The sequence below is a fragment of the Sorex araneus genome, chromosome 1 (genome assembly GCF_027595985.1).
Source record: "Sorex araneus isolate mSorAra2 chromosome 1, mSorAra2.pri, whole genome shotgun sequence".
Lineage (NCBI taxonomy): Eukaryota > Metazoa > Chordata > Mammalia > Eulipotyphla > Soricidae > Sorex > Sorex araneus.
This window is the reverse complement of record NC_073302.1, coordinates 427,990,076-428,005,673: the sequence shown is the minus strand read 5'-3', so window position 1 is coordinate 428,005,673 and position 15,598 is coordinate 427,990,076. Positions and strand designations below refer to the sequence as shown.

General features: G+C 42.5%; 1 protein-coding gene across 3 annotated transcripts in view; it reads right to left on the bottom strand.

The window, feature by feature from the left end:
* Positions 1–813: 813 nt before the first annotated feature.
* The window catches only part of STRIP2 (striatin interacting protein 2), a 61,637-nt gene continuing 46,852 nt past the window's right edge, over positions 814–15,598 (bottom strand). For all 3 annotated transcript variants that reach the window (XM_004608267.2, XM_055139773.1, XM_055139770.1), the window contains 3 exons: positions 9,269–9,373; positions 7,409–7,613; positions 814–3,700 (listed from right to left, as the gene is read on the bottom strand). In XM_004608267.2, the coding sequence (XP_004608324.2) occupies positions 3,450–3,700; positions 7,409–7,613; positions 9,269–9,373 (561 nt within the window). In that variant the 3' untranslated portion in view covers positions 814–3,449. The remainder of the gene's footprint in view (positions 3,701–7,408; positions 7,614–9,268; positions 9,374–15,598) is intronic.

The window sequence follows — 15,598 nt, the reverse complement described above, 5'->3', positions numbered from 1 at the left end:
GGCGGTGCTCAGGAGACTATATGGGACACTGGGGATCAAACCCAGGTCAGCTGAAGGGTAGTTTCAAATGGCTCCCAGAAGGCTGGCGAAATTTTGCAGAATCTCTAAGAAAATCTGACTACCAATCTCAAGAGCTCATGGGGAAGCTCTTGGCTCACTGGGGACCCATCTGTCTTCAGTGACCTACCTTCAGACAGGATTTGCCACTCTGATCAATGCTCGGCTTGTCCATGTGAATTGCTTGCGTCAGTGGAATAGGAGCAATGTGACATCATATTCAAGCTTCTCATGTCCTTGAGTGGCATGGATGGGTCTTTTGTTTCTGCCCTTCAATGTAACTATGTCCCAGGAACTAGTCTATAAGCCTATTATTGTAATAAGACAGAGAACAGAGTTCATCTAGCTAATCACCAGTCCTAGGTAGTCCTGTAGCTCATTTTGACCCATGAAAAAGATTGGTTTGTCATAAATTAGTGAGATTTTGCATTTTTTTGTATTAGTTTATATCCAGATATACTAATTTTGTAAGATTTTGTATAGTCATCCTCTTTGTATCCATCTTTTCTATTCTAATATGTTCTTATTTTCCCCCCACTTTGGGTCACACCCAGCGATGCACATAGGTTACTCCTGGCTTTTGCACTCAGGAATTACTCCTGGTGGTGCTCAGGAGATAATATGGGATGCTGGGAATTGAACCCGGGTTGGCCGCGTGCAAGGCAAATGCCCTACCTGCTGTACTATCGCTCCAGTCCCTCTAATGTGTTCTTTAGTGTCACTTGTGTTAAAGAATTTAAAGTCCAAATTTCTAGCTCCAGTTCAACAATCTTTTTATTAAAGTGCTTCAATAGATAAATAATGTTATCAACAATCAACACAAACTTCACTGAAATATTAATAAATAAAAATTCCCTACTTAATAGATCACTCAAATAATGTTCTTTTAGGTAGTAATAGTAATCACCACTGGAAGTTAATCTAAATATATTCCTGACCACACACATGAATTTGCATTAGAATCTCAAGTTAGGATATTCAACCCAGTAATGAGGATTGTCTGTCAATACCTGAATGCCAGTCCCAATAAGTCAGCGGGGAAATAAGTTGATTTAATTAGAATCTAATCACTTTTCTGTGGTGCCTCAGTTTCTCCATCTGTATTGGAAATCAGTCTTGCTTTGGAAGAGTTGTATAAAATACAGCGTAAAATGCTAAACTCAGTAAATTTCCATGCTTCAAAAATCAACCATGTGTCTATTATAAAAGGTTACCTTATTTTTTTGTGTGTGGGTGTGGGGCACAGCTAGCCGTGCTCAGAGGGTACTCCTGCTGAACTCAGGAATCACTCCTGGCAGGCTTGGGGAACTATATGGGATTCTGGGATCGAACCCTGGTGGGCTTCATGCAAGGCAAGCACCCTACCCACTGTACTATTGCTCTAGCCCTAGCCCTAGCTTATTTATTCTTTTTTTTTTTTTCTTTTTGGGTCACATCTGGCGATGCACAGCGGTCACTCCTGGCTCTGCACTCAGGAATTACCCCTGGCAGTGCTCAGGGGACCATATGGGATTCTGGGAATTGAACCCGGGTCGGCCGTGTGCAAGGCAAACGCCCTACCCACTGTGCTATCACTCCAGCCCCATAGCTTATTTATTCTTAACACAAATGAACTGTGTCTTTACCGTAAATATACTGATTACTCTTTCCTTGAAAATTATTTTTTCATTTAAATTATATTAAAATCATAGATAATAGGGCTATAAAGGACAAGTCCCATAAATTATTTTGACTGCAACAAAGATAATGATTGCTGTCCTACACAGGTAAAATTTGCAATTTTTTTTTTCTTCAGGAATTACTCCTGGCAGTGATCAGGGTGCTAATTGTTTTAAGAAAGTTTCATCCATTATATACTTTTTTTTCTATTTTGGCCCACTCTTGTCACTCTATATGGTGCTTTAGGGTCCATGCAGTGCTGGGGATTGAACCCAGTACTCCCACATGCAAAGCATGCACTTCAGCACTGTGAGCCATTTCCCTGGTCATTTTTCATGACATTTCTATGAAATTTAAAATCTTGCTGTTGTAAATCACAGAGGTAAAAATCCAAGCTTTACATAGTTCTTGGTAGCATTCCTTTCTACAGTGTTGGTAACTCATCTGATTTCCAAATGAGGCTATAGTTGATGAAGAACAGTGAAAATAAGTGCACAAATAAGTCAATTCTGATCAGTCAGTCTCCTGATTAGAGAGGGTTGGTGATCTCATAAAAAAGATTTAGTAGTATCTATGTTGGCAGCTTGTGGAGGGGGCATATAAAATAGAAAAAGCTTGAAGACATAGAAACATAATTGTAGGAACACTGAAAAGAAACAAAATGATGGTGTAGAAGCCAGAAACTTTTTCTAAAAATCTTGTTTTTGATGGTAAGTATGCTGTAAAAAGGCTGGTACACCAAGTCTTCTATTTTCAAAGAAATATGCAACACTTTTAGGTAGAAACAGTATTGCTAAATCTCCACATGAAGTCACTAGTAGTGAAAAGGAAAAAAAGATCATTAATCAACATAGAAGAAGAAAAATGGCAAGCAGTGATGCTCTTGCTGTTCTATTCAATTAAAAAATAAATCGATCATAAGCACAAATGGACATGCCATCTCAATAAGTAAAACCTCCTGTGGCTAACTTGTCATTTAAAAGAGGAATTGGATGAAAAGGATAATTTTCTGCAGTGTACTCAGTCATTTTAAGACTGAAATAGTCTCAAAAAAAACATGAAACATCCTTAGAGGAGGCCTGTTACCTATTTGTTGTGGCAGAGTGCTCCATGCCCTAAACAGAGTGCACAAGGAAATAATGATCACGGGGAACATATATCTCTGAGGGACTAAATAAAAACCACTCTACACAATATTTCTTTCTACCACATGCAGCATTTTGGTAACAGCAAATCACTGCCCTTCACAAAGAAGGTGCAGGTGCTCTAAAATCATCGGAGAGCAAATATTTTTAGAAAGAGGTTTAGAAATTAGAAATGTAATTTCAAAGCGGACTTGCCAAACCTCTGTAAAGTCCTAGAGATCTAGAGAGAGCAAGAAGAAAATGTTCTTAGTATTTCATGATCTGCACCTCCCATTATCTATAATAAATACCATGGGTCAAATGTCATAATAAACTTCTCACTTGGGGTCAGCAAAGGCTAGCCAGGTTCTAGGCAAGATTAAAGCAGGGTGTGGTCCCACCAGAGAGCCTGCACACCACTGATCCAGCAGATTTCCAAGGACAACTAAAGCACCCAGCTAACCCTAGGACAAGTTGATTGACTCTTGCATCTCCAGGTCTAACACTCCCCAGAATGGGCCTGATTCATACTGCATGGCTGGAAACAAAAGCGTCAGCACCATTTATTAGTGCTAACATCCATCTATCAGATGTTGTGTTAATAAGAGATCAATGATTCTGGAGCAACTCCTCCCAGCAGATGGGTTGTGAAAACACCTCTCTCTCCAACCAGAGCTCATAGGAATAGTGGAAATCCTCTGGCAGATCCAGCCTCTGTCCCAGGACACTCTGCAAGCAGTTGTCCACAGGTGAAAATTCAGAGTCCTGGGGTCGGTCATACCGGCGGCTATTAAAAGCCTCAATGTTGGCCCGCAGGGTGCATTCTTCTGCTTGGAAGTCCCATGGCCTAGCATCAATGTCTGTTAGGCAGAGAGGAAAATAAAGAAGGACACAATTCAGGGTACTGGTCCTCTTACTACAAGGCATTCTTGTAAGATGTAAACTACACGGTAGACAACATGCTGCCACTAAGTTTTTAAAAATGAACATATGCCTACATACATATGCTTGCATCTGCAGAATGTTTTTGGAACGGTAATCAGAAACAGGTGAAGTGATTACCTCTGAGAAGGAAAGAAGGAAGCTGAGGGAGGTGGACTTTTTATTGTATTTTCTTTTCAATTATTTCACTTCCTTACTAGTTATATTTTCCAAAAGGGCAACTCAATTCCCTTTATTGAGCCTTTTCCCCCTAAAGTATGAATTCCCTGTTTGAATGCAATCATCAGCTCTAAGGGAAAGAGATAAGAAGAAACAACAAGAAGAATCAGAGTGAGTCAATTCTCCAACACACAATAAATCAACATGTCGACCTATTTTAGATTATGAGTTGAGGACTTCTGGAGAAGCTGCAAACAGATAATTTGTTTATAGTGTCCCACACAGAGGCTAGTTTCAGGGCTAGAAACACATCTCTTCCATATCTCTGATGTCCTATACTCAATGGTGTCTTGGTGTCATTTGGGTTTGGGCTACTGATAGCTGCAATGACAAATGTGACATTCGCAGAATAAAGCATTTTCATATTGGAACCAGGATTATTTCTTTTTTGTTTTATTTTGGGGTTACCCCAGCAATACTCAGGAGTTACTCCTGGCTCTGCATGCAGCAATCACTGCAGGCAGTGCTTGGGGGACTATATGGGATGCAGGGATTGAACCCAGCCCAGCTGCACACAAGGTGAGTGTTCTACCTGCTACACTATTGCTCCTGCCCCCCATGGATGATTCAGGCATGTGCTGTGCATGTCTGGGATCCTGGCTAGATCCCCAGCATCATGTGACTTCTGGGTCTTCCCAGAGGATGCAGTGCTGCTTTCAGGTCCTGCAGTGCTGGGGATTACTTGGGCCACCCTGGCAGTGCTCAAGGCCTTCAAGGCCCCTTGAGATGCTTGAGGAATAATGTCATGCTGGAAATTGAATCAGGGTCAGCTGTACTCAGTGCAACTGTCTTAACCCCTATACTATCTCTCTGACCCCTCTCTGACTAGTAATGTATAGTAATAAATATTGTAGCATTCTCTAATATTTAAGCAGGTTACAAATCCCAACAAAAACAAAGTAGAAGCCATTTTTCCAGTTTTCTTAAATGCAACTGTGCAAATAATGGTCCAATTCCACTATAGCAACTGTCAGTACAATGAAAAAGCTCTCCAAAATAACTTCGCCCAAACTCTGGTCAATCCTACCTTAAGTCATGCTAAATCAACCAGATGTGATGTCTCATAGTGTGAGGTACTATGCAGTTTCTTTTTATCATTTGTTTTGGGGCCATACCCAGCAGTTCTCAGGGCTTACTCCTTGCTCTGCACACAGGGATCACTCCTGGCAGATCTCGGGGGATGGTATAGTGGGGACTAAACCTGGGGTTGACTGCATATAAAGCAAGCATCCTACCCTCTATACTATCACTCTGGTCCCACTGTGCAGTTTCTGAATATACTATATTCAAAAAAGGTTCCATTTAATTCCTCAAACTTTTAGACCTTTCAGTTTACAACTGATCTAGTTCTTCAATTAGTGTTAAGGGCTGGTAGGGGGGATTCAATTAGTGTTAAGCGCTGGGTGAGGGGAGGAGAAAGTTGTGCTAGATTCAGAATGAACAAAAGAATGTAACAACCAGATGCAATTTGTGAACCTGGATTGAATTATAACGTAAAAAAAAAAAGCTTTAAAGACTGTTTTGGGGCAACCGGGAAATTCTGAATGTGGATTTGATTATTAGAAAAATAAAAACATGCTGACATGGAAAAGTGGATAACGTAAACCAAAAAGAGAAGATTATAGAATAGCATGTAGAACTCAGTTCCATTTAAAATAAAATCTCTCTACGGATGTATATGTAGCGAAAAAGATCTGGAAGAATAGGGGCTAGAGCGATAGCTCAGTGAGGCCTAGGTTCGATCCCTGGCACTGCATATGATGCCCCTGAACACTGCCAGGAGAGACCCCTAAACACAGTTAGGAGGAGCCCCTGAGCACTCGTAGGAGTGGCCCCAAAACAAGCAAAAATATTTCTAAGGATATACTTATCAGTGGTTATCTTTGAGTGGTATCTTGCCTGCACGGAAGAGCTGGCAAGCTACCCATGGTATATTCGGTATGCCAAAAACAGTAACAACAAGTCTCACAATGGAGATATTACTGGTGCCCGCTTGAGCAAATCAATGAGCAATGGGATGACGGTGATATAGTGATCTTTGAGTGATATAAATATGTAATATATTATTTTCTAAGAGCCATTTATTTATTTGTGGTTTTTTGGGTCACACCCGACGATGCTCAGGAGTTACTCCTGGCTTATGTACTCAGGAATTACTCCTGGCGCTCCTCAGGGGACCATATGGGATACTGGGAATCGAACCTGTGTCGGCCACATGCAAGGCTAACACCCTACCTGCTGTGCTATCGCTCCTCAACCCCCTGCCAGCCAAGAGCCTTTTTACAACAAAAGGTTGTTTCCATTTTTTAATTATTAAAAAAATGGGCTAGAGAGATAATACAGTGGGTAGGGTGTTTGCATTGCATGTGATCAACCAGGGTTCGATTCTTGGCATCCCATATGGTTCTCCAAGAACTGCCAGGAATAATTCCTGAGTGCTCGGTGGGACCCCAAAATCCAAAACTAAGTAAATTTTAAAAAAGGTTTTCTCTTGGCAAGCCTGTGTTTCCTCTTGAACATGTATTTTTCTTTCTGATTTTTCGCCTATGGAGAAGGTGGTGTTCTCTCTTTTCCTTCCCTAATGTCTTTGTAAGTAAAACTATCTTGTTTCAATAATAAACAAAATTTAAAAAAATTTGTCTTATTCTAATTTTTTTTGTTTGTTTTTGAACCATACCCAGCAGTGTTCAGGGCTTACTCCTGCCTCTGCATGCAGGGATCACTTCTAGCAGGCCCGGGGGACCACATGGGATACCAGAGATCAAACCTTGGTTGACCACATATAAGGAAAGTGCCCTACTTGCTAATCTATCTCTCCAGCCCCAAATAAGTACATTTTAAAAAATTATTTTAGCTGCAAAATCTCTCAGAGGGGAACTGGGAAGATAGTATAATGATGATGCAAAGTATGTGCAAGGCTGTAGACTCATATCCCCCTTTGTATACCACTGGGTGTGGCCCTAGTGGTTTCCAGCACAGCTGGGTGGGACACTGGATCTGGCCTGGGTGGCACCACTGTCCCAGGCACTGCTGGCCATGCCAGGTGGGGCTCTGCTGGGAGATAACCTTGGCCCCCCCAAGCACTGTTAAGTATGGCTGCTACATATTAAAATAGAAATGGGAGAAGCCTGCTATTGAAAGGAATGCTTTAGGAAGGGACCATTATTCTTCAATTTACTCATTTAGTAAGATGAATTTTCATAGTTTACATACAATAGGGAACATGTAGGAATTTGGGTGCCTTAAAGTTTGCTATACTAGCTATAACATCAGATAACTGACCTATAATCACCTATTTTCTCATCCAAAATATGGAGCAGCTCATAGCAAAAGAATAGAGCTAAATGTTGATTTAGATTTGCTTAATCCTGGATAACATCTGGGAGTCGTGCTCTGAGAACACTCACCGTTCCCATAAGCCCAGTCATCGTTCATGCGGTGCCGCACTTTCTGATAAATAGCTGACATGGTTTTCATGTTGCTTTTCCGCCACTGGCGCCCCAGGTACTTGGTCTGTATCTTCAGCAGCTTCAGGATATAAAGTTGCAGCATGGCCTGCTTGACCTTCAGAGCCCGTTTTAAGATGGGAGCCGATTTAAACACTACTAGCATCTGTCCATGAAAGATATACGGGAAGAGAGGGAGATGAATGAGGATTCAAGTTTCTTTTCTTTTTTTCTAACACTTTTGGTTTTGGGGCCACACCCAGGAATGTTCAGGGGTTACTCCCAGTGTATGCTTGGAGGACCATTTGGGATGCTGAGAATTGAAGCCAGGTTGGTTGCATGCAAGGCAAGTGTCTTACTCGCTCTACTATCTCTCTGGCCCCAGTTTCTTGGAATTTCTAACTCACAAACAAGTGAAGCCAATTTGGCATATCTCATAATCCCTGGGGACTTTTGGGGACTCCTGGTTCAGGGTCTACTTAGATTTCATCACAGAGAGGAATCATTCAATTTATATTTCACATTTCAAAGTGTATGATCCAAAGTGCAAAAGAGTTTTGTTTTGTTTTGGGGTCACACCTGGGGGTACATGGGAACAACTGCTGACATGGTGCTTGGGGATCATTCTTGGTGGTGCCAGGAGCCGAACCCAGGGATCCCATAAGCAAAGGATGTGCTCCAGCCCTTTATGCCATTTCTTTTACAATGACCCCCACTCCCCGCCCCTGCCACATACACACACATATCCATCTTCCAAGAAGAAATGGCCTGATGACAAGAAATAATCTCATGCAGAGTTTAAGTGCTCAGAATTATAAAATGCTAAACCTTATGGAACATTCATTATTTCCATAGAAAGCTCTCAAAAAAAAAGAGATCCACAAATATCTACTAACATCTTTTTTTTAATTTAATTTAAATTTTTTCTTTTTGGGTCACACCCAGTGATGCTCAGGGGTCACTCCTGGCTCTGCACTCAGGAATTACCCCTGGCGGTGCTCAGGGCATCATATGGGATGCTGGGAATTGAACCCGGGTCAGCCACGTGCAAGGCAAATACCCTACCTGCTATGCTATCACACCAGCCCCTACTAACATCTTTTTTAATCCAGTAAGGGGGCCAGAGAGATAGTACAGCAGATAAGGTGCTTGTCTTGCATGTGACTGACCTGGGTTTCATCCCCAGCATCACATATGGTCTCCTGAGCATCACCAGGAGTGATTCCAGAGTGCAGAGCCAGAATTAAGCCCTGATCACTGCCAGAGTGGCTTCCAAATGAGAAACAAATAAAATTCAGTAAGAGATGGAGGGATAGTATAGGAGTTAAAGCACTTGTCTTGCAACATGCTGGCCCCTATTTGAATCCCCAGCACCACATACAGACTCCAGAGCACAGCAAGGGTTACTCCTGAGCACAGAGCCAGCCAGGAGTAGCCCCCAAGGATTTCTGGGTATGGCCCCCAAGCCCAAATAATAAATACATATATAAATACTGTAGCACTGTCATCCCGTTGTTCATCGATTTGCTTGAGCGGGCACCAGTAAAGTCTCCATTGTGAGACTTGTTGTTACTGTTTTTGGCATATCGAATATGCCACGGGTAGCTTGCCAGGCTCTGCTGTGCAGGTGGGATATTCTCTGTAGCTTGCCGAGAGTATCACCAAGAGGGACTCTCCAAGAGGGACGGAGGAATTGAACCCAGGTCAGCTGTGTGCAAGGCAAATGCCCTACCCGCTGTGCTATCGCTCCAGTTATATATAAATACATAGATAAATAATTCTGTTTGGATGCACACCTTCATGGTCTGAGCGCCCACTTACCATGGTTCTGGAATGCTTCCATTTGGTCAGTTTATTAAGCAGCCTTAGAAGGTTGATGCAGGAGAAGAGGTTCCTCCAGCAGAATTGGGTGTTATCTCCAGATTCCTACAAAAAGGTATATCCATCAAGATCTTATTTCTGGGGCAGGTTTGGGGAGTGGTTGGGAAAATGGGGACAATGGTGGAGGGAGGGTCACTCAGGTGATGGGATTGGTGCTGGAACATCAAGAGCTTTTAACAACTGTATTATGAACAACTTTGTAAACGCTGGTGTTTAAATAAAGTAAAAATAAAAATAGTTTTTAAAAGATCTCATTCCTGCAGAAGCCTAGCCGTCCTTGCTGGTCAGGATAGGTGATGTCTTTCACATGAAATGCCCTCACCTTCCTACTCTCCCTACATGCAGGACTCAAAGCAGACATCTTTTATCTGAAAACACACAGCTGCCAATTTGATCACACCTACAGCAATTACTTAGACCACATATGCACACCAAAATTTCATTCAATAAAGCTTTTGTGTGTATTTTTATGCCTCAGAATCAGAAAGGAGTGGATAAAATCCATTCCCATATGTTTTTTGTTGTTTTTTGCTTTATGGGTCACACCCGGCGATGCACAGGGGTTTCTCCTGGCTCACACACTCAGGAATTACTCCTGGAGGTGCTTGGGGGACCATACGGGATGCTGGGAAAGAAACCTGTGTCAGCTGTGTGAAAGGCAAATGCCCTACCTGCTGTGCTATTTCTCCCGCCCATTTTTTTTCTTCCATATGTTTTATACTTGTAAAAAGCTATATTTTTTTTTGGTCCTGGTAGAGCTCAGGACCAAACGGAGTGCCAGGGATCAAACCCAGGTTGGCTTCATTCAGGGTAAGAACCCTATTCTTTTTTTTTTTTGGGGGGGAGGGATCAGATCTGGCCATGCACAAGGGTTATTTCTGGATCTGCACTCAGGAATTACTCCTGGCAGTGCTCGGGGGACCGTATGGGATGCTGGGAATCGAACCCAAGTTGGCTGTGTGCAAGGCAAACACCCTACTCGCTGTGCTATCACTCCAGTCCCAGTACCCTACTCTTATTTATTTATTTTTTTTTTGCTTTTTTGGGTCACACCTGGCGATGCACAGGGGTTACTCCTGGCTCTGCACTCAGGAATTACTCCTGGCCGTGCTCAGGGGACCATATGGGATGCTGGGACTTGAACCCGGGTCGGCCGCGTGCAAGGCAAATGCCCTACCCGCTGTGCTATCTCTCCAGCCCCATCCCAGTACCCTACTCTTAAGAGAGGTAAGTATTATGTCTCTGGCCCCATTCCTAGGAGTTATTCTGATAGCTTTCAAAATATGTTTAAGAGATCTGATATTCATTGTGGTTGATTTTATTTTTAAGCCACCCCCTAGCCTCCTTTAGGGTGCAGTAAGATGCTTAATTCTTTGGTATCACTGTATCACTGTCATCCTGTTGCTCATTGATTTGCTCGAGCGGGCATCAGTAACGTCTCCAGTGTGAGACGTGTTACTGTTTTTGACATATTGAATACGCCATGGGTAGCTTGCCAGGCTCTGCCGTGCAGGCGAGATACTCTCGGTAGCTTGCCGGACTCTCCAAGAGGGGCGGAGGAATCGAACCCGGGTCGGCCACGTGCAAGGCAAACGCTTCACCCGCTATGCTATCACCCCAGCCCAGTTCTTTCATACAAAAGAAAAATGGCAGAGTTAATCCTAACCAGGTGTTTCTCTTGCTTCTCTTGCATCTCCTGTCCTCCCCTCCCCTCCCTTTCCCTTCCCTTTTCGTTTTTTGCCAGGGGACCACACTCAGTGGTGCTCACGGCTTACTCCTGACTCTGAACTCAGGGATTACTACTGGAAGGTTGGGGGCACCATATGTAATGCTGGAGATGGAATCCAAGTCAGCCATATACAAGATAAATGCCTTACCCACTGTATTATCTCTCGAGCCCCTCTTGAATGGTTCTTAATAGCTTCTGGGCACCCAGTCATAGAATATAGATAGATGTTAGATTACAAACAGATATTTACTCACAGAAACATTTTTTCAGGGCCAAAAGAGGAATCCTTATAGATTTGGAGATGTCAATATAAACTTATCCAAAACTACATAAATCAATGAGCACACATGGTGGCCAAATTAACATTGTGGAAACTCATATCTATAATGTGATAGCAGAATGTAGGAGGAAGAGACATGTCTAAAAGTGAGTTGCTATCTGGTGATTGGAATATTGTCTCCCCCGCACCCCCAAATTAATTTGAAGTAAGCAAGAAAGCCATAAATCTAATGGGGAATGAACATTCAAAATTTGAGCAGGGGAATGTTGAGTCACGCCCAATCATGCTCAGGGTTCACTCCTGGCTCTGTGCGCAGGCATCAGTCCTGGCAATGTTCATGGGACCATATTTTAAGTCAGGAACCAAAAGAGGGGTCAGCCACATGCAAGGCATGTGCTTTAATCCCTGTACTATCTCTCTCACCCTATTGTGCAATACTTTTGATAGTATAAAGCTTTCCTAAGAAATAAAACCGAAGGTCAAACTTTCAGGGAAACTTTTTAGAAATTTTTTTTAGAAATCATATTCTTTTTCCTGTAGTAAGTGTTCAATATTGTTTTTAAACCTAGTCTCAGGAGAGCCATCGGTTTCTCACGGAAACTTCCACAGGAGTTTCCACTGCAGGGCTCAGCCAGTCTGGCCTGCCCAAAACAGATCAGGTTCCGTATACATCACATCTTATATGGATGGCTAAGAGGACTATGTGTTTACTCTTTTCTTTTTCAAGAAGAGAAAGAAACACAAAACATAAGGAATGGCTTAGTATATTTCCACTGTGAGCTTCCTTTAGCCTGATTTCCAATATGAAAGAAGCACAAAAAGCTTTGAATTCCTGAGTACTTCCAAGAAAAATATGGGACTGCAGAAGCAGCATTGGAGCAGGCATCCTTGGTTTCCTGTAAGAGGCTGAACCAGACCATTTGTGAAATTTGTTTAGCTCTGGCCATTCAGTAATTCTTGATACTTTCTCCATTTGATTTAAAGTGACGTTCTGAGAATGAATACACTTTTTGTGACTGCTTTTCCCTCAGAGCTCACTCTAAGAGCCCTAGAAAAGACGCCATTGTTCCTGCCTAAAGGTGATCTTATGTGTGCAGGACCACACTCTCCTTTCTCTCTGACTTCACTGCGCTGGATGACTGCAACCAGCCCCACCCTGCCACCTCCAGTACCCCAGATGCTATCTGAGGTGGCAGTTGGAAGCACAAACGCTGAGTCTGCAGCCCTGTAGTCTGTGTGGAACCCTGCTCAAGCCTTCTGCCTTATTCCAGCCCAAAAGGTCATCAAGTTCCCATAGGGGCCTTTTCAGATTTGCCAGACTTGAGAGTTTATTTGTTTCTGTTCATTTAAGATAGCTCATTTCTTTCTGTTTTTGGGGTGTGGGGGGCGGAATGTCTGTCACTTTTGGGATCATTCTTTTTGTCATTTTGGGGAAAGAAAGAACAGCGTGTCTTCTCTTTTCACGTTATTTATTTATTTATTTATTTATTTATTTATTTATGCTTTTTGGGTCACACTTGGCAATGCACAGGGGTTACTCCTGGCTCATGCACTCAGGAATTACTCCTGGCGGTGCTTGGGGGACCATATGGGATGCTGGGGATCGAACCTGGGTCAGCCGCATGCAAGGCAAACGCCCTACCCTACCCGCTGTGCTATGGCTCCAGCCCCCTTTTCCACCTTAAAAAGGAGACCTTTGTGTGTGTGTGAACATCAGCAGCTGGCCACATTCTCTTGTTCCAGGTACTTCATGCTCATCAAAGTAAGAATTAGTTTGTATCAATTAAGTTAGAAAAAGGAGGGCCAGAACCTGGAGAGATAGTACAGGGGCAAGACCCAATTTGATCTCCTGTACCACAGATGTCCCTTGAGCATTGCCAGGAGTGATCTGTGAGCAACTAATCAGGAGTAAGCTCTGAGCACAGCTAGGTGTGGCCCAAACCTCTCTCACCCATGACCTTCCAAAAGAATGGCTAGATAGCCCAGTGGGCTGGAATCAGTGCTTTGAAAGCATCGTATAGTATTCCCAAGCACCGCTGCGGGAATACTAAACAAGGAGGAGCCCCTGAGTACTACTGGCTGTGTCCCCCTTGCCTAAAATAAAGAACCAAAACCAAAAAGTTTTTAAAAAAGAAAACATTTGCCCTTATTTTACTGCTTGCTTATACCTTGAGTATGTAGATTCAGTTCAGGGGCCACATCCTACTCTTTCTGAGCATCTCCAAACACTATAAGGATTCTGTTCTCAAAGATCCATTCATAGCTCAGCAGAGTGAGCCAAGCTAAATAAAAACTCCAGGCTTATGCCAATTATGTGGATAATTAACTCAGATGGTTGTGGAAAGAACAGAGTGTTTTTTCCTTTTTGACGGAAGAAAGCAGATTGGTTAAAAGCTGAGCACGAGGAGAGACTTAGCTGTTCTGGTCCAATTATTCATATACAGAAGCACATATTGAGGCCCACAAAGGGAAGGGGCTTGCTCAAGTCCACAGGACAAATGCCCTACTCAGGGTTTGACCCTAGATCACCAGTCCTCAATGAATTCTAAGACTCTCTAGGTGTACTTCTGAAATCCTAGATACAGTAGTTGATTTCTGAAAGAAAATCTGAATCCTCTACTTTCTTGACTCCTTGAAGACCTAATGGTAGAAAAGCTTTTTCTTATGTCCTGCTATAATTCATACTTCAAACAAATGGAATATAGCAGATTCCAGGAAAAACAGGAACAAAAATAATCTAGTTTTTTGCTCTAAAGGGGGGCATCTGGGGCCAGAAAAGTAGTACAGGAGGTACGATGCTTGTCATGTATGTGGCTAATCTTGGTTTGAATTCCTAACATCACATAGTCCCCGATGAATACTACTAGGGGTCGTTCCTGAGCACAGAGCCAGGAATAATCCCTGAACACTGCTGAGTATGGCCCAAACACCCCAATAAGTAAAGGGGGGTGTATCTCACTGGGTTTGATTATACTATAATCAAACTGAGAGTTTAGAAACTACTGCTAACCTGGGAAATAGCTCAAAAGATTAGTGAGTATGCTTTGCATGTAGGAAGCCTGGGTATGATTCTTGGTATTGTATGACTTCCCCTAGACACCAACAGGTGTGGCACCTCAAAAGGAAAAAAAAGTGCTATAAGGCTGGAGCGATAGTACAGCGGGTAGGACGTTTGCCTTGCACAAGACTGACCCGGGTTAGATTCCGAGCATCCCATCTTGTCCTCTGAGCACTGCCAGGAGTAATTCCTGAGTGCAAAGCCAGGAGCAACCCATGTGCATCGCTGGGTGTGAGCCAAAAAGCCAAAAGAAAAAGTGCTATAAACTGATAGGTCTAATACATCTCAAATAATATCTCGGTATAAGTCTAGTTTATCTTCAAAATCTGTAACTGACAATTCTTATTTTTAATCACAACTCAACTACTCACTGAGGAACTGAAGTGGTTAACACTTACTTGGTTGTTTTGTAATTACTACAAAAGAACGTTATGATCCAAGAAAAGCTGGTGCTCATCTAATGATCCCACCTCTCTTTTTATACATGGCATTACGAGAGCCTCAGGGAAACTGCTCAAGACCAAATAATAGGGGCAAAGCCAGATCTTACTACAAACTAATGCATTTCTGGGCTTCAGGTCTCTCATGGCACATCAGTTTTGATTTTTTCTTTTTTTTTTTAAACCAATTCATGAAAAAACATATCCTGGATTTTAATGCTTCTGATTGCAAATTTGGGGCTGAAGAGACAGTACTGGGATTAGGGTGCTTGCATTGTATATAGCTGACCTGGGTTTTATCCTTAGCCCTGCCAGGAGTGATCCCTGGGCACAACAAGGAGTAAGCCCTAAGTATAGCCGGTATGGTCCAAAAACCAACCAATCAATAACCAAATGAATATTGACTGCAGATTCACAATAATGGCTTATGTATGTGTGTAGTACTCAGAGTTGAACCTAAGGCCTCTCACATATGCAAGGCAAGCACTCCATCCACATTTTGGGAATCGAACCCGGATCGGCCGCGTGCAAGGCAAATGCCCTACCCGCCGTGCTATTGCTCCAGCCCCATAACAGTAATTTTGAATAAATGATTATTGTGATCCATTTTATTAAGGTTCACATTATTGAAAATTAAGTTACATTTTTAACTTAGATTATCTCTTCCCACATACTCATAGAATAATCTCCTTCTCACATGAATTTCTGAAATTTACTGATAAATTAGGGATCTAGATCTAAATTTCATAAAGAAGAGATTTTT